Source organism: Populus alba, chromosome 6 (genome assembly GCF_005239225.2).
Source record: "Populus alba chromosome 6, ASM523922v2, whole genome shotgun sequence".
Taxonomy (NCBI): Eukaryota; Viridiplantae; Streptophyta; class Magnoliopsida; order Malpighiales; family Salicaceae; genus Populus; species Populus alba.
In genome coordinates this window covers 5,891,830-5,909,280 of record NC_133289.1, presented here as the reverse complement: position 1 = coordinate 5,909,280, position 17,451 = coordinate 5,891,830, and the positions used below count along the sequence as shown (strand labels likewise).

At 33.2% G+C, this 17,451-nt stretch overlaps 3 protein-coding genes and 1 long non-coding RNA gene across 5 annotated transcripts; all 4 read right to left on the bottom strand.

Annotated features, from left to right (window-relative positions):
- Positions 1-847: 847 nt before the first annotated feature.
- LOC118048971 (umecyanin) lies at positions 848-2,900 on the bottom strand. The gene is made up of 2 exons (XM_035058823.2): positions 2,520-2,900; positions 848-1,428 (listed from the first exon to the last, which is right to left on the bottom strand). Exons 1-2 carry the CDS (start codon positions 2,695-2,697, stop codon positions 1,106-1,108), a joined length of 501 nt encoding a protein of 166 aa, XP_034914714.1. The 5' UTR covers positions 2,698-2,900; the 3' UTR covers positions 848-1,105.
- A 1,232-nt stretch (positions 2,901-4,132) lies between these two features.
- On the bottom strand, positions 4,133-5,261 carry LOC118048975 (uncharacterized). 2 transcript variants are annotated; one of them, XM_073410225.1, is made up of 3 exons: positions 4,998-5,261; positions 4,628-4,882; positions 4,133-4,585 (listed from the first exon to the last, which is right to left on the bottom strand). In XM_073410225.1, exons 1-3 carry the CDS (start codon positions 5,179-5,181, stop codon positions 4,236-4,238), a joined length of 789 nt encoding a protein of 262 aa, XP_073266326.1. In that variant the 5' UTR covers positions 5,182-5,261; the 3' UTR covers positions 4,133-4,235. The 2 variants fall into 2 exon arrangements, with proteins under 2 accessions (XP_073266326.1, XP_034914716.2); XM_035058825.2 differs by having other exon boundaries at positions 4,133-4,882.
- A 3,708-nt stretch (positions 5,262-8,969) lies between these two features.
- LOC140955733 (uncharacterized) lies at positions 8,970-10,196 on the bottom strand. The gene is made up of 2 exons (XR_012170209.1): positions 9,798-10,196; positions 8,970-9,443 (listed from the first exon to the last, which is right to left on the bottom strand). It is a non-coding gene; the product is annotated as an uncharacterized lncRNA (long non-coding RNA).
- A 2,717-nt stretch (positions 10,197-12,913) lies between these two features.
- Positions 12,914-16,381, bottom strand: LOC118048973 (glucan endo-1,3-beta-glucosidase 14). The gene is made up of 3 exons (XM_035058824.2): positions 16,154-16,381; positions 14,201-15,240; positions 12,914-13,264 (listed from the first exon to the last, which is right to left on the bottom strand). Exons 1-3 carry the CDS (start codon positions 16,221-16,223, stop codon positions 13,178-13,180), a joined length of 1,197 nt encoding a protein of 398 aa, XP_034914715.1. The 5' UTR covers positions 16,224-16,381; the 3' UTR covers positions 12,914-13,177.
- Between the last annotated feature and the right edge of the window lie 1,070 nt (positions 16,382-17,451).

Genomic DNA, 17,451 nt, shown 5'->3' with positions numbered 1-17,451 from the left:
CCTCGCCTTCTCATTCATTCTTGCAAGCATGCGTGAATAATTCACTAATGCTATCCAACAGTGCCCAGATTGGTCACTAGCTCGGCTCATTTGTTCTTTTTTTAAATTTTTTTTAAAGATCACCATGATATTAGTTATGCAACATTTTTAACACGCAGGATTATAAACTTTTATCTAAGATATATTTTGATATTAGAATTAAAAAAAATATATTTTTTTTAATGTATGAGATTATATAAACTTATATGTAAGATATATTTTTTATATTAAATAAAAAAATAATTTATTTTATTATTTTTTATGTTAATATTAGAATGATTAGGTTTTTAACATGATAAGATAAGATTCGTATTATTAAATAAGATTTTTTTAAAATTTTAGATAGATCAATTATTAGAAAAAAAACAATATTTTTTTTAGTTTGTATCAAATAAATAAACAATACAGTGTACTTCAAATAAAACATACCAAGGGTGCTATTAACTTTCTTTTACACAATTAGTTTTTTTATCCAAACTCTGAGACCAATTAAGATTTCTAGTGATCAAAATATTAAGTGATGTTTTTTTTTTCACTAATAAAAAACAAATTTTTTTTATATTTTTCACTTATATTATTCCGAACTATCCTAATTTTAAAAAATAATCACCAAAACACCGTACATGCAATTTTCTGAATTACCATAAAAAATTTCAGTGTTCAAATATTCTAATATATATGTGTGTATTATGAGGCAAAACACTTGTTTATAATACGAGGAGGGACAATTATCTCTATATTATAGTTTACGATCTTTAAGATCTTTCAATGAAACAAAAAGTAGTTAATCGCGCAAGACACTCCAATCTGGCAAGCCAGATTAAGAACGATATTATTTAAAAAAAAATATTACAACACGTCTTATTAATATTAATATAATTTTACAAAATAAGTTATCACACTACTTCGAAACATCGCCTCATACAATGAAAATGCTCTGAAACTGGATAGCTAATAAATAGTACAAACCTTGCACTTATTCTAGATATAAATCCAAATTCAGTAAACATAACGGAAGAGGCTAATTAAGACGGATAATTAAACTAGACACCAACCACCAATATTGTTAGTACAACAAGAAAGAACAAAGATGAACTAGACTGGCAGCAACAATGGTGATGGTGGATAGAACTGCAGATAAGGCAGCATGATTATTTGGCATAGATATTGGAGGAGAGCTTGAGCTTCCATTTCCAACAACAATGGTAACCTTCTGACCCAAATCACAGTGTGGTCCAATGGTGCAAATATAGTAAAATGTTCCATTTTTTATTAAATTAATGGTTACAGGATTGGTGTTGTTAGGTGTTCCATTTGTTTTAACACAGGCATCGTAGTCGGTCTTTGTGGTTACCTCCAAGACATCATGTGTGCCTGTCCAGTTGAATTCTGAGGCGTTGAAAAAGAAAGAGTTAGAACTTAATTTGCTACTAAGCAAATATCAAAAGTTATATATACTGATTAATTGCAATAAGTTGACTTAATTTGTAACTTTGATTATTTTTTTGAAATATTAATTGTGTGACCAAAGTCAAACATGAAAGGGCATGCCAAGAGATTTTTTATTTTATTTTTTTTCCAACAATAGATTATGTATTAATCTTTCAATTTCTCTACATCTTTGATTCGTACTATATGATATTCCATAATTTCAAAGGACGGGCCATGGCCCGGAATTCAGCTAAAAAAATGATATTTTGTCTCCCTTCAAGTTTATGGTATAAGAATAAACGAGTGTCACAAGGGAAGATAGAAGAGGTGGCTAGGGACGAATTCAGATTTAGTAAAGTGGAAGGGTCAGAGAGTATAATTTCAATTTTGAAAGAATCATTTTGCAAGTTATTTACGAAATTTTAATTTTTACAAGTTCTAGGGAGGATTTTAATTTTTTTTCAACTTTTCAGAGGGCCAGGACCACCCGGACCACCTTTTCAATCTGTCCCTTCAGGTGGTCCTGATGAACTAGAAAAAAAAAAAGAAAAAAGTATGGGAGTTATCTAATTCTAAGAATGGAGAGAAAATTCTCCAGCACTGATGTTCGGTAGACAATTTCTTCTCTCTTTTTCCTTCTGAAAAAGCACAAAGCTTATCTTTGATTCCACTTTTACACAATTTACAACAGACATAGAGCACGCAAAATAAATATTTTGTTATAATTAAGCCAATTAATGACTTAATTTACTAGCATCAACTTGGAAACCCAGTTGAAGAAGAGAAACAAAAGGTAAGTTGCATATAGTATGAAGGCGCATATAATAGAGCATAGAAAATATGTAAGATTAATTCAATAATTTTTCCATCCATACATTTCTGAATACTCTATATGTTTCATAATCATCGATGAGCTATCACCGTTTCCGTAGCTAGTTAATGAGGACATGACATGATTAATCAAGCTCGATAAAACTAATTATGTTGAACTAGTTCCTAGATAAACAAACTAATCCAAAGAAAATTAAGAGAATCATGTGTATGCTTACCTAATGAATCTCCAACCTCAAATTTCTGATCACCAGCCCAGCTCTCATAGTAAGATTTATTTTGAGGAATGCTCCAACCAACAGCATCTCCAACTTTGTAATTTTTTCCTGAGGTTGCTCCCTCTAGTAAAGCCACAGCAATGATCAAGAACACGATCCTGTCCATCCTAATAGCCATATTCTGTGTTCAACAGATCGACCCTGGAGGCAAAAGCAGACAGTGCTCTCTCTTCTTTATGTGGAGGGGGAGATAACTATATGCTATATGTGACAGTTAGGGATTGATAATAAGATGACAATCAGGCAAAGGCTTGTCCACCACACACAGCTTATGGTCCTCACTTTCTTTGAGAAATTGCAACGTAATACATAGCTCGTTGACCATTGAATGCTGCTGACTAATGTGAATTACTAGTAGTAGTTCAGCTAGCATCTATAAATTTTACCCTTTTGATTATCTGCTACACCGTGCAAAACTTGGCAAGGGACATATATGCATGGCTAAAAACACTTGCACATAAGCCAAAACCTGCCAAGTAATTATCCTGTAATTTTCAGTAAGAAATGTGAATTTAGGGATAAGATCTACAAAATGCAACTTGCATTGTTATTTCAATTCCAAATCCATACAGAAAAGGAAAAAAAAAAAAAACGAAGAAACTAAATGGCCTATTGGGCCTTGGCCCAAAAAACAAAATCAATTCAAACAATTCCCATGGGGGATTTATGTGTGTGTGTGTATCCAGAATTGTACCACGTCACTCAAACATTGGGTCATGACTTAGATACCGGAAAGATCCGGTGATAGCCCAACCATGATTCAATATAAAGAAAAAACTAGAATAGAAAGGTGGTTTGCATCAATGTAAAATATCATTCACGATAATATATTTTTTTTATTTTGATTGTTAAGCCTTTTTTTTTCATCGATTGAGTCCTTTTAAAAATCATGAAATGTCATAAGCTATGGTTTAATATTGGATTCACTTTTTATTATGATCCAAAAATAATCTAAAATTTGACCAGAAAAGAACTTATTTTTAACGTACAAAACCTTATTTGAGAATACTTGAATAGTGGAATCAAACTTAACACATAAATGGAATTGAAAACGTGATCATTCCATCTAATGAAATGAAAATTCTAGAAAAAAACAATATGCTAATGCCCTAATCATTAGTCTAGGGTAACTTGATTAATTGGACAAGATTTTCTCTTTCTGTGTAGGAAAAACCTCCACATGTTAGCTGACCGACCATATCTAGAAGTCCACAAAATTACCCTTTTTTTTGTTCAAACCAATTAATTACAGACACCAAGGAAGAAGAAAAAGGTGATATGAACATTACATGATCTTAGAATAATTCTAAGTTTTTTCATTTTCATCTTTTCATTGTCGTTTTTCATGTGTAATCCAGCTTTTGGACCAAAGTAAAAGCTGATAGTCAAATGTTTGACAAATTGACATTATATTCTTATTCCCCTTCTCGTATTTTAAATAAAATGTATAATTTCTCTTAAGAAATTATAGTATATGCAAATGATGAATAAATTCTTAAATTTAGCAAAATTGTAAATATTACATTGTACCAGTGCCAGATTAACTGAAAATGTAAAGGAAAAAAAAGGAGCTTTATTGTATGTAAAAAAAATCTGTATAACAAGAACCTCACATAAAAATGAATCACACTAATCAAACTCTCAACCACATGTAATCTAATAGCACAAAAAAACTACAAAAATGGACAAGAAAGTGGTGAAGCCAGCGAAACCAAGAGATCTGGCAGAGTTTGGTGGAGCAACAGCACTAGGTGGTGTGGCAGTTGGTGGTGAGGGTGGTGAACCAGAAGCTGGGGTAGGTGCAGGTGGTGATGGACCAGAAGCTGGAGTAGGAGTGCTAGGTTGAGGAGCAGGAGTGCTTGGTTGAGGAGCAGGAGTGCTTGGTTGAGGAGAAGGAGTGCTTGGTTGAGGAGCAGGAGTAGAAGGTTGAGGAGCAGGAGTGCTAGGTTGAGGAGTTGGAGTAGAAGGTTGAGGAGAAGGAGAAGATTGAGGAGTTGGAGTGGAAGGTTGAGGAGCAGGAGAAGATGTCTGAGGAGTTGGAGTAGAAGGTTGAGGAGCAGGAGAAGATGTCTGAGGAGCTGGAGAAGGAGAAGAAGATGCAGCACTAACATTGATCATCATCTTTTGACCAGCAGAGCAATGGCCAGTAAAATTGCAAATGAAATAGTGCTCTCCTGACGCATCAAGGCTGATTCTTGCTGGGCTGGTTTCTACCAAAGAGATGGGACTGCTTGTGGTGCAAGCATCATAATCTGCCTTTGTCACCTTGGCAACATCATGTGCGTTGGCCATAAAATTAAACACTGAAAAAAAATAAAAATAAAAATATTAATATTTGAAAAAAAAATCCAGTCTCATATTGTTCTCTCTGATTTATATAATAAAAAAAGCACAGGTTAAATAGGGTTGTGGTGTTACCTAGAATTTCACCAGCATTGAAGGTTTGGTTTGCTGCCCATGATGAGTAGAAAGCAGGACCACCAGTAGGAATGGCCCAACCTGTGGTATCACCCACCGTATGGGTTGTTTGCGCCACTGAGGTTTGTATCAAAGCAGCTATAGCAACTGCTGCAAGGAATGCCATGTTGAGTCCTCTTGCCATCGACAATCTGTTTTTTTTCTGTTTAAGTGGATCCTGTTTTTCCTTGTTGTAATACGAGCGGAGTGTCTGAATATGTTATTGCGCCTCCTATTCCCTATTTATAGGGAGAGCCCAGGTCTTGCCTTGAAAGTGCGAGTAATTTTGGGCCATTGGATGGAAAACACGTGTGTGATTCCTTACCTTTGATCAAGGGTGGGATTGTTGAAGTGGGACTTATCAGAAATCGTTGAGATTTTACCGCGTAAGAACTCGCCAAATGTGACTTCGGGACCGTTGACCAGTCCATGATTCTTGTTGTAATGTGAATTAGAGCAAACCCATTAAGGGAAAAATGAATAAATTAAATTGTATGGGCCATAACGTGGGAAGAGTTTGGTACAATAGAAGTTCCATGGAGACAAGGAAAGACAGGTGGAGGCATCTGAAGTCGGAGGGTTTCAAGGGAAGACTTTTGTGGATATGAAGGTGTAGACAAAATGAGTTCTCCTATGCTAATTATACAAAGTCCTTAATTGCAGACGTTGCCTTTGATGTGATTTAGTTGATAGACAAATTGAGAAATAAGTGTGTTTGGTGATATAGTTAATGTCAATTTTATGTTTTTTTTCAAATTAACTTTACTTGATTATAATATCAAACAGATCTTAAAAATTAATAATATTTATATAGTTAATGTTTTTTTGTTATCATATTCGTTTGAGTAAAACCAAAAGTTTTTTTTTTTTTTTGGTGCATCTGCATTTGCTTAATCAAAAGAATTAAGCATGGGGAATTAGATTTTGAACTTGGAATAAAGTGCCTATATCGTAACGTATGATATGGGCGGAATCCATACTCTTTTGCATAATTCCTTCTACAAAACCCCAAAAAAAAACAGATCTTTCTTCCATAATCCCATTTTAACACATCCAGCTCCATGTACCCCTTGCAACCTTTATCGCTGCTTGCTTCTTTATCTATACTCATCATTCTTTCTTCTTCTTCTTTTCTATCTCTCTTTCTTTTAAATAAGTGTTCCCACATGATGAAGTTTTTGAGATTTCAAATGGATTTGGGCTTTTCACAACTGCTTATAGACCGAGATGTTTAGGCTGAATTGTTAGATCGAGGTATCCAAGTTTGGTTATTATGTATTCTCCTGCAAACAAGTCCCCTATATGGTTAGAGAATCCTCCATTGATTAAGTTAGTAAAACCAAGAAAAAAGGAAGTAATGTAAAGTAGGAAAAAGGTACAAGAGTAAATTTACAGGAATAGAGAAGAAGAAGCATGTAGCAATTATTGAAGAGTGCAACAAGGTGTGTGAGAATGATGTCGATGCAGGCTTTTGGTGGGATGAATCTATCTATTGATGATATCGTGTTGGAAGAGCTTGAGGTGTGTGTGAGGGCCATGCAAGATTTAAAGAAGAATGCGGCTGCTAGGATTAATTTGGGTAATTATCATTTTGGTAATCTAAATATGGTCCATTTTGATGTTGGCGGTGTTAATGGATTCAGTCTTGAAGATGGGCTTGTGATGGAGGGAGGGCATTGAACTTTTGATATGGCTGGTATGTGAAGAGCCTTGATCATCTTAAACGCCCTCCATTTGATGTTTTCTTTAAGAAATTAATAACTAGTAAGATTAGTATACTTAATAACTAGTAAGCTTGATATAGGTATGATCAATATATAATGGAAGTTATATGTTGTTGTTGTGTTTCGGGACAAAAAAGGATGAAAAATATGTTGTTAATAATAGTTTGATAAAAAATAAAGTGAAAAAAAATTAATATGAAAGAAATAACTCTTTAAGCCGGTCAAGTGTAGGTTCTTAAAGAGGAAATAGGGTAAATGTTAGCTATAAAGTGTGATGAAGTTCACTGAAACATACATGAGTCATGAGTGTATGCAGGAAAGAGTTAGAATAGGTGGTGATTGATGCAAAATCATAGAAAAAAATGAATTAGAAAATGGTATAATAATAGTGCTATAGGCCTACCAAGATGTGAATAATTGTAGATTTGTTTGAATTGAGAAATTTCATTAAAAAATGTGTTAAGAGATGTGAAAGTAGTTCAAATAATAAGAAAATAAAAAAGAAAATCTATTAGAAAATAAAAAAATATTAATTAAAAAGAAAAAAAAACCTATAACCAAAAGGCATCCCACCTTTAACTGTGGATTTACAAGAAAAAAGATGAAATTGAAAGAAAAAACTAATGAAGAAAAAAAAATCTGAATCAATTAAATTAACTCGTTAAACCAGGTTAACCCGTTAAATTTGAGATCCATATCATAAAAGTATGATAACTAAATAGAAAACAAATATTAATGAACTAGATTAAACAAAATAAAAAGATTAATTAAAAATAAAAATAAAGAACAAAACAAAACAAAAAAATCTATCAGAAAAAAAAACTAATTATGAAAAAGAAAAAAAATATAAATCAACTTGGTTAACCTGTCAAATTCTTTTAATCTGTCAAGTTTGGAATTCATATTCTAAAAGTGTGATAATTAATAAAAAAAAATTTAATATTAACAAACTAAATTAAATAAAAAAACACTTATAAATAAAAAATATTAATCTTGTATTATGGATTGTACTATATAATCCACGGTAAAACACATTGATGATATTCTATAGTTAATGAGAACACGCAGGTAAAATTAGGAAAGGCTAAAACTTGGAAGAAAGAGAGAGTAAAAAATAGAAAAAATGGTGGCACTTTATTAATTACACTATAGAATCATTCCAACAGACATGGTCTTTTTTCATAATTCGCTAACTAATGCTTTTTTGAAGGTCAGCAATAAGAGGGACGTTTAATTGGTAAGAAACGAACAGAGCATGAGAGTTCAACATTGTTTCAAGTGTGTCTACATTAACCCACTTCCCTTGATTCTTTCAATTTTGCTAGGGCTAGCTAACCTATCCCGTTCTTCCACGCCTAACTAGTAACTATTAAATAAGTAGCATCGTTTCTTAATCACACCACGTTTTAATTAACGTCAACACGGAATTTCATTGCATGATAATTAATTAACTGAGAGGAAATAAAAAGTTTTTTTATTAAAGAAAACAAAAATATCTCTTGAAGTAAGACTTCATTTGCTTTCACATGCAAGAAAACTTGGTTAGTTATATAGCACAGTATGAAATATTTTGAATTCTGTAACACAATCTATAATCTTTTATATATGTAGACACATCAGTATTAGCTTAAATTTTGTATTCACCTTCGAATCAAGCCATGTGACAGACATGGGAGTTTCCCAAATTAATTATATATGGACCTTCGGCAAGAACTTATAATCTTCAAATCGATACGCTAGAATACTGCAAAAAAAATAATTCAATTTCATCTCCATTTGTTAATTATAGTTCAACCTCTTACTCTAGTAATAGAATACCTTGTTTTTCAATGCCTACATATATATTCAATTAAACGAGCTGAATCTCCCGTTGACTAGTATTTATTTGCAGATCAAACCTGCTGCAAGTTATTGACTTTTGTTGAAACCCGTCCTTTTAAATTAATATATGTCTCTCTTTTTGAAAAAAAATCGTTGGAAAATCTCGGAAGCTTCGTGCCTCTTTCATTTTTTTAGGTTAGGATTTGGCCCGACGGTGAAAAGTTGCCACGAGGTCGCTGTACCTGATTAATTAACTGTTCAAATTAAACTCAAAGGAAAATTAGGTCACCACAAGGCGACTTGTTGAAAATGGAGATATGGTTAGGTCTGCAGGTTAATTATTATAATAATATAATGGGGTGGCATCAATTTAGTGGAATCACCAAAATAATACGTAAAATAATATTTGATATATAAAGAACAAATGAGCGATAAAGTACATAGAAGCGATAAAAGCCTATCAGTATATCCTCAAACGAGTGATAAAATACATAGAAGCAGTATGACAGAACTCTAGAAAATTATTGCTACAGGATGGGCTAAAAGCAACACATCAAACTAATGGCAATGGACACGAACATCAAAGCAAAGGTGGCAACAAGACTTGAGGCGGCTGAGGGTGGCGGCGGTGATGTCCCTGGTGAGGTGGTGTTGCCTTCAGCTACGGTAATGGCTAATTTTTGTCCCGCAGAGCAGTGGCCAGTAAATGTGCAAAGAAAGTAATTATCACCCGTAACATTGAGAGTGATTTTTGCTGGTCCAGTTGTCAAAAGATTGTCTTGACTAGTGCTTGCGTTGCAATTATCATATTCACTCTTTGAGACAGTGGCCACATCGTGTACACCTGCAGTGAATGTGAATGCTGCCAAAGCAATAGTTTTGCCAATTAGATTTAAGCAACCCAGAGAGAGAAAATTAGGGTATTGAAGTTGAAGTACCCTTGATTTAGTTTTAATATCGAGATTACTTTTTTCTTCAAACCAATTTTAATAAGTATAAATATATATATATATATATATCGGAGCATTAACCAAAAACGATTTTCTTTAAGGAAATTATATGTACAAAAATATCATGTTATGCTAGTTCACCAGCTAATTAACATATAATTCTTGGATTTAATCTTCAAAGATCAAAGCAGGATTTAACAGAAGGTATATTAGAGACAAAGAATTGAGCATAAATATGGGTGTTTTGTATGTGTAAGCCAACTTACTTAAACTGTCACCAACAGCGAAGGTTTTGCCTGAAACCCAGTCAGAGTAGAAAGAGGTGCTAGCAGGTCTTGTCCAACCGGTGGTGCCTCCAACCTGATAATCTGCTGCCTCTGAGCCACGCAACAACAGCGATGCTGCTCCTAAAACTACAAAAACAAGGAGACTTCTCATGTTGGTTAGTCTAGCGTGTGTGTTCTCAAAGGTAAAGTCACCCCTTCTCTAATGATCTTTCTCTGTGTTTGAGGTTCTATATCTGATCTTCTTATCTATAAATAGAGGGAGTTGGAATATTGTCTTCCTTTGGCCAATGGATTGGTGCCATTTGAAGGGAGAAACTTGCATCTTTCTACCTTTTTATTATTTTACACACACACACACACACATATATATATTATGTATAATGGGGTAGCTAGGTGTTGAATGGCATCATCATCACGAAGTAAAACCGTGATAAATGACTTCGATGATGCCAAATACCAAACTAATAAATGGGTGTTAATTTTCAGTAAAATAACTTGCATGCCCTTAAAAGAAGATTTTTTATAGCTGTGTTCAGGTGTAATTTTTGTATTTGCATTTATATATTTTATGTTTTGTTATTATTTGGTTGGTTTTTGAGCAATTTTACAATTTAATAAATATAAATATTATTAAAAAAAATAGCTATCATATGTATGACAACTCATGCGAGACTATCTGAGAACCAAACACCACTTTCTACAATGATGTTTGAATTGGTTCGGCGTCTCATCTATAATGAAGTAATATGTGTGGTCAATGACTGTTTATTTTGGTGGAAACGATCTTTTTTTTAAGCTATCATATGCGTGTGGCCAATGATTATTTGTTAGGGTTTATTTTTTGATTAAGTATCAGTTTAATTAATTAGATATCTAGGTCTTTTGATTTATGATTGAAAAAAAAATTATTTAAAAATATATTGAAAAAAATTATTAAATGTGAAATAGCCAGTAGAAAATTATATGAAGTGCCTGCATGTATATTCTTAAGAAACTACACTGGCTTTGGCACGTATTTCCATCTTGGCAACAAAAGAAGGAAAAAAAGGGATAGAATGTAGTAGTTGGTAAAGTCACGTGCTCTCGCATTTGTCAGGAATGTCAGCTGTCGCTATGAAATGTTTTCTTGTAATGAAAACGCGTGAGTGATATTTGCATTTGCTGGGTCAAGTGGAAGGTTGGTTAATTTATTTATTTCTATTCATATGTTATTATTTTGAATTTGAATGTATTAAGAATATGAAAAAGGACTTTTTTAATATATAAATTTAGATGTGACTGATATATTTTTTTTTTGAAAAAAAAAACTGGTGTATCAAATCTGGATTGAAAATAAAAGAACTCCAAAAAAAAAAGTGTTAGAGTAGGAGAAAATTAATTTTAAAATTCATTTGTAAACGTGAGTTAACATGTATTTTTTAAATTTAATTTTTTTATTAAAAGTTAATTTTTTATATATTTTGAATTGTTTTTGATACTGTGTTAATATTAAAAATAATTTTTAAAAAATAAAAAAAATTATTTTAATGTATTTTAATATAAATAAATATTTTAAAAAATAACTATAATTACATTTCCGAATAATTTCTTAATTTTACGAGAATGAGAAAGGGAAAGGATACTCAAAGTGGGAAATCAATTGCGATATAAGCTTTAATCTACATATTATCCAATTCAAGTCTCAATAATTTTGAACTTATTTTTCATATGAAGAAATACTAAAAATTATTTTTAAATTTATCTTTTAATGATATTATTAAATATTAAAAAAATATATGGATGTAAGATTACTACATGTATGGATGACCCGATAGAAACCCGAAATGATGTCACCTCAAAGAGAGAAAAATCCATAGGGATGGGAAGAAAATGACACCGACAAAGTTCGAACACGACCACGTTACTCTCAATCAGAAAACAGTTATAAAGCAAAACATCAACGGACATCATCACTTTAGCACATTTTCCAATATTATGCACATATTTTCTTGGGAATACAAGTCTACTTACTTTAGGGTTCTAGGGTAGCTAATGACTTTATGATCCTAGTGTAAAACAAGCCTTCTCCAGATTTACTCCGGCTAGGTAAATATTTTCCTCAAAATCAAGTTAAACTTTTATTTAATTTTAAAGTGTATTTTATTTATTGGAAAGTATTTTTTATTGATTATTTTTTTTTAATATTAAACAAACATAAAAAAAAAAATTAAAATTAAATTTTTAAAAACTATTTTCCTGAAACAAACACAGCCTACAAACAATATTATTTATTTTTTAAAGTAGAAATACTATTGTAGGTGCATCCGGGCTTCATCGGCAACCAAGGATTCACGTCCTTAAAGGTCCTTTTAAACTGGAGAAATATCCCACGCAACAAGGACTATGCAACTCTATGGGCCCAGTACTAGAACTCTTGGAGTCTTTCAAGCGGTCCCACTCAGACACTGATGTATGCTAATTTGTTTGTAAGACTTCATAGCAATCGGGTACGAGTTTTCTAATGATGGTTTAAAATAATCTTAGTTTAAAAATATATTAAAATAAAATTTTATTATTTTAAAAAAATTATTTTTAATATTGTCTCATCAAATTAATCTGATGGATGTGATGTGGTTCTCCATTTTATGGATTAGATTTTCAAACTATGCCCCAATCATATGATTCCACACAAGGATTCATGCCTGCTCGTCAGATGCATGACATAGAAAGGCCTTTTAACTTTAATGCGGTCATAATACACTTACAAAAACACCTCTCCATGAGGACCTCTGCTAGAGCAGCAGCAGCAGATTCTGAAAGAAACTTCGCATGAGACGGATGATTCTGATGAAACTAGGTTCTATTTTTTTTTATATGTCAAAATTGTTTTTTAAAAAATTGTATTTTAAAAAAAAAATTAATATTTTAGATGTTTTTAGATCATTTTAATGTGTTGATGCCAAAAATTATTTTAAAAAAATACATTATTTTAATTTATTTTTAAATAAAAAATATTTTAAAAAACAACTATAATTAAGCTACTAAACATACTAGTCGGAGACATGATCACAATCGTTTTCCCAGAATACAGCGGTTGGATAGGGAAAACTGTAACAGATAAAAACAAAAGGTTCTGTTTGATAGGAGCTGAAATACATTTGCTGAAATAGATAAAAATCACAATTCCTGCGAAATATATTATGCAAGTTAGAGAATCAATGTTTTATATATTTTTTTATTGTTTTTGGCTCTCCGGGTGGCATTAATGGCATCGGACCGGTATGTTTTTTTGTACTCCGAGTGACATGAATGGTATCAAACCTAGAACTTTTGACTTCCAGTGCTGGTTTTGCTCTAATATAATAGTGACTGTTCCAACATTATTGCTTCAAAAATAGAAACGAGACAGCGGCAGAGATTGTCAATATCAGCATGTCGGACTTGGACAAACCTTGAGCTTGGACAGCCTGCACGAGTGCAAATGAAAAAAGAAAAACAGGAAAAAATAATAATAATTAGAATTTCGTCATTCAGATAATAATAGAAGCCAGATCATAGAAAAACACAAGCAGTCGCACAGACACTGCATCACCTTTCTCAGTTACCCTTCTCCAACTTACGAGGATCGGCTGTTGAGTACTACTGTATATATGCATTTCCCTTTACTGTTATGAAGGAGACATGCAAATCCTCTGTTGGTAACTTAATATATAGCCCCTTAAATTGAAGCTTTCAAAAGACAGCAACTTGTTGGTCGCTAGAGAATAAAATTTTATGGCATGTCTAATACATTTTAATATGTCAGAGAATGGTTTGAGATAACAAATATCATAATAATATATGATAAAAGTGCTCAAACAAACTCAACCCACTGCATGCCCGTAGTTTAGTTACTGCATGAATTTTTAAGAGAGAAGGATCAGAGATCCAGAGCGCGGTGCAGAGCAAAAATGGAGCACTTTCTAGCAAATTAAGACTGCAGGTGAAAATGAAACCCAAAAGAAAGCAATTCTAAAGAAGGAGGCCTACTGAATTCAATGTAAAGAGAAAGATTTGATGCCATGTACTATTAATTGTTTAAAATAAAGTATGCCATACAGCGATGTGATTGGAGAAAATGTGGACATGTGCCCATTCTTCGAGCTTGCAAAGCAAAGCGCTTCTGGGATCGTGGAGGACTCTTTTCCCCGTTTCTTACTCTTCCACTTGAGAAGTGAAATGTAGATGGTTTACAGCAGGGTTTTTAAAACTTCAGTTGGTTTGTTGAATATTTCGTCAAAAAGAACTTAGAATTAGAAGAAAATATATGTGTGTGTGTGTGAAAGGAGACAACTAAACGAACAGATCTAATCCCAATATGTTGCCTTTTAAACGATACATGGAGTAATTAAAGAGTCTCATACCTTCAACGATAGAAGTGACGAATCTGCAGATGAAGATTTAAGTCCATGAAACCCAATATCGTATGAAATGCTTCCATCAGGCTTGAAAAGTCCAAAATTCCTCTCAGAAGTTGGCCCAGGCTTCAAATTCTCATTAAATACAGCAAAAATATAGGCCTTCACCACCATTCTCGGCCTCAGTGGTGTACCTTTCTTCTTTGCAAGCCTTTTACGCAGGTTATAATTATATGTTCTTGCATTGTTAGCTGTTGCTGCAGCTTCATTATCATCTCCCCGTGAGGCCCAACCTGTCTCTGTAACTATGACTTCCATCTTTTTGAATCCAGCATCTTCCAGAGCAGCATAGGCTGCATCGATCTGCGCATCAAGCATGTTATCATAGTGCAAATCTGTTTTCATGTCATATATTCCGTTAGTTTTCTCGAAAAGAGCATAGTTAATATCAATATTCTCTGGATTGTACGTGTAGGCCAGGAAAGGATATGCATTCAAGCAGAACGGAGAACCAATTTGTGAGAAGAACTCCAAGAGCGGCTTCATGTAGTGTGCAACATTCTCTTCAAATATACACGAAGAGGGAGGGTAAGAATTAGCAAAAACAGCTTGTGAATGTGCTGTAGTAATCTGAACTGCATCAGCCAAGCCAAGCTTATTTATGGCTTTGTAAACATTTTTAACAGCTCCCAGGAGAGCTTCCCAGAGTTCATTATCACCTCCTCCTAGAACTTCATTACCCACAGCAATCCCACAAATACTGGTCTTAGGAAGGAATGCTTGCACATTTTCTTTAACCCAAGACATGGCATGGCTAGCATTAGCACTCATGTCTTTCAGATATCCATTGGGAAGCCCGACAACAAGTTGAAGCCCAGTGCCACTGAATGCCTCGAGGACGCTGTGATCAGCATCATAAATCCGAACATTCCTAATTTTTGCTGCCCTGAGAAGTGTAGCAACTTCATCTGGTGAGGGGATGTTATCTGCAATTCTTCCATAATTTATTCCGTAGGTTCCAGTGAATGCTTCAGCTGTTAGAAGCTCTGGAAGGAAAGAAGAAGTGATGACAAAGATAATTTCTTTAATCACTTTTTTAATTTGTTTCAAGCCACCAAAGAACAAGGAACATAGAACAAAAGCAAAAACAACGGATAAGACCAATGAAATCCTCCAAATGTGTATTGAATTATGTTTTGAGAATACAATGATCAATCGATTATAACCAAACTAAATTTGACTTTTCCTATTCTCTGCCTTGTGTTAACTCACAGATGCAAGACCAATGAATCCCAATATAGATCATTGAGAAGACAAGATGAATAGTGCTATAATACAATTCACAGCAGCTCCTCGTATTTGACTAAAATATAAAGTGAGAGAATACTCAAATGATTCAGCGGCACTCTTAACACTTAAAACAAAAAATTGTAATAGTAAAATCATCCTCGGACAAGGAGCTCTATTAAAGAAACGCTATAAACTACCTTCAATTCTTTACTTAGAAACCAAACAAACAAGTTTGATCCACCAAAGAACTGAGACAGTCAATTTCTAAAAAATGGCAAAAAGAAAAGAAAAATCCCATGTAAGAAATTCGGACGGTAACAAAAAGAATAAAATATCAAGAACAACAAAATCAACTCTCTTAAAATTTTGTAAGCATTGAGAAATCATTTCGGGAGAAACAAACAACACACTGTGTTCCAGTTGACTACAGTCAATACACTTTAAAGTCACCAAAAATTAAAGCAACCCAAGAAAATCCACCGTAAGACTAGCTAGCAAGCCCCCAGTTGTAATAACAAGCTAAAAAAAAACACAAGACATCAAAAGGCTAAATGATCCAAATTCCATTCAATTCAACAAAAAGTCTGAGATCAACCCAAGTAAGATAGCAACAAAAGGAACCCATTAAATCAACTAAGAAAAAATAGCAGAAGAGGAGGGAAAAAATACCAATCTTTTGAGAAAAAAAGAGCAAGAACGTAAACAGCAACTGATGATGATGACAACGACGACTTTTCATTGTGAAGATCACACAGCCACCCCCAACAGAATAAACAAAATAACTAAGCAAAGATCTCTATAACTCCTTTAATGTTACTGAAACTCTTCTTCTTCGTCTATGCAGCTGGTAGTGGCATGCCACAAGACACACAAAAAGATTGCTTCTTTTAACTTTTTTAGCTTTACACATGGTTAAGTTTCAAAAAAAAAAAAAAAAACTGTCTCCATCAGTTGGAATCTTTTTTAAAATCTCTAATCTATATTTTTAAAAGGGTCTTTATATCTGTATCTAAATCTTCTCTCTCTATATATCAAATCCAAGTCTTGTGAAAATTGCAAGAAGAATGAAGGCAGGGAGAGCTGAAGGTTTTGTTTTGGCGGACGTTTTCTGGGGGACGTTTTTATAATAGAAATGAGTGAAGGGTTTTTTTAACTTTTTAATGGTTTTGAACCCGTTTGGAATTAAGGTTCTTTTTCGTCAAAAAAATTTAAAGTAAGTTTTTTCTAATTATTTCGATATAGTAATAATAAAAATAATTTTTTTTAAAAAATAATAAAAAAATATATATATATATATATATATATATATATTATTTTAATATATTTTCAAAATAGGATTATTTTAAAAAATAATAATTTATTTATTTTTTTTTATATTATAAAAAGGAAATTGGACAGATTCAAGTCCAAGTATCATATTGCTGTCAATTTGGGAATCAAAGTCCAAAACTAGGCAATTAGCTGGTGATCAAAGGGCCAAAAAATTATGGGTTATGTTCTTAAAACTTCCCCTCTTTGCTCATGCCGTGAACACTAGTGTAGTTTGCTTCTATTGGTCACTGTATGCTCGCCTGCTTCAGAGGTTTTTTATTCCACATTTAAAAAAAAAAAAAACGGATCTCGTCCGGGTTCGACCGGGTTGCCCGGGTCCCGGGTTGACCAGCTGGGTCGCCCGGGTTTGGCCGGGCTGTTGCCACAGCCGGTCTTTTATTAAACCCGAACCGGTCCAGCTACCGGGTCCCGGGTCAACCCGCCGGGCCGGGCCGGGTTTAATAACACTGGTATAAATTATTTTGAATGACTTGTTTATTTTTTTTACTTTGATTTCTTAGTTAAGGATGAGAGTGGAATAATAATAATTAATATAAAAAAGGTGTGGAATATTGGTGGCATTTTAGAAATTTTGAGAAAAATACATTTTGATTTTCTAACTTTCAAAATAACACAAATTATATAATTTCGATGCC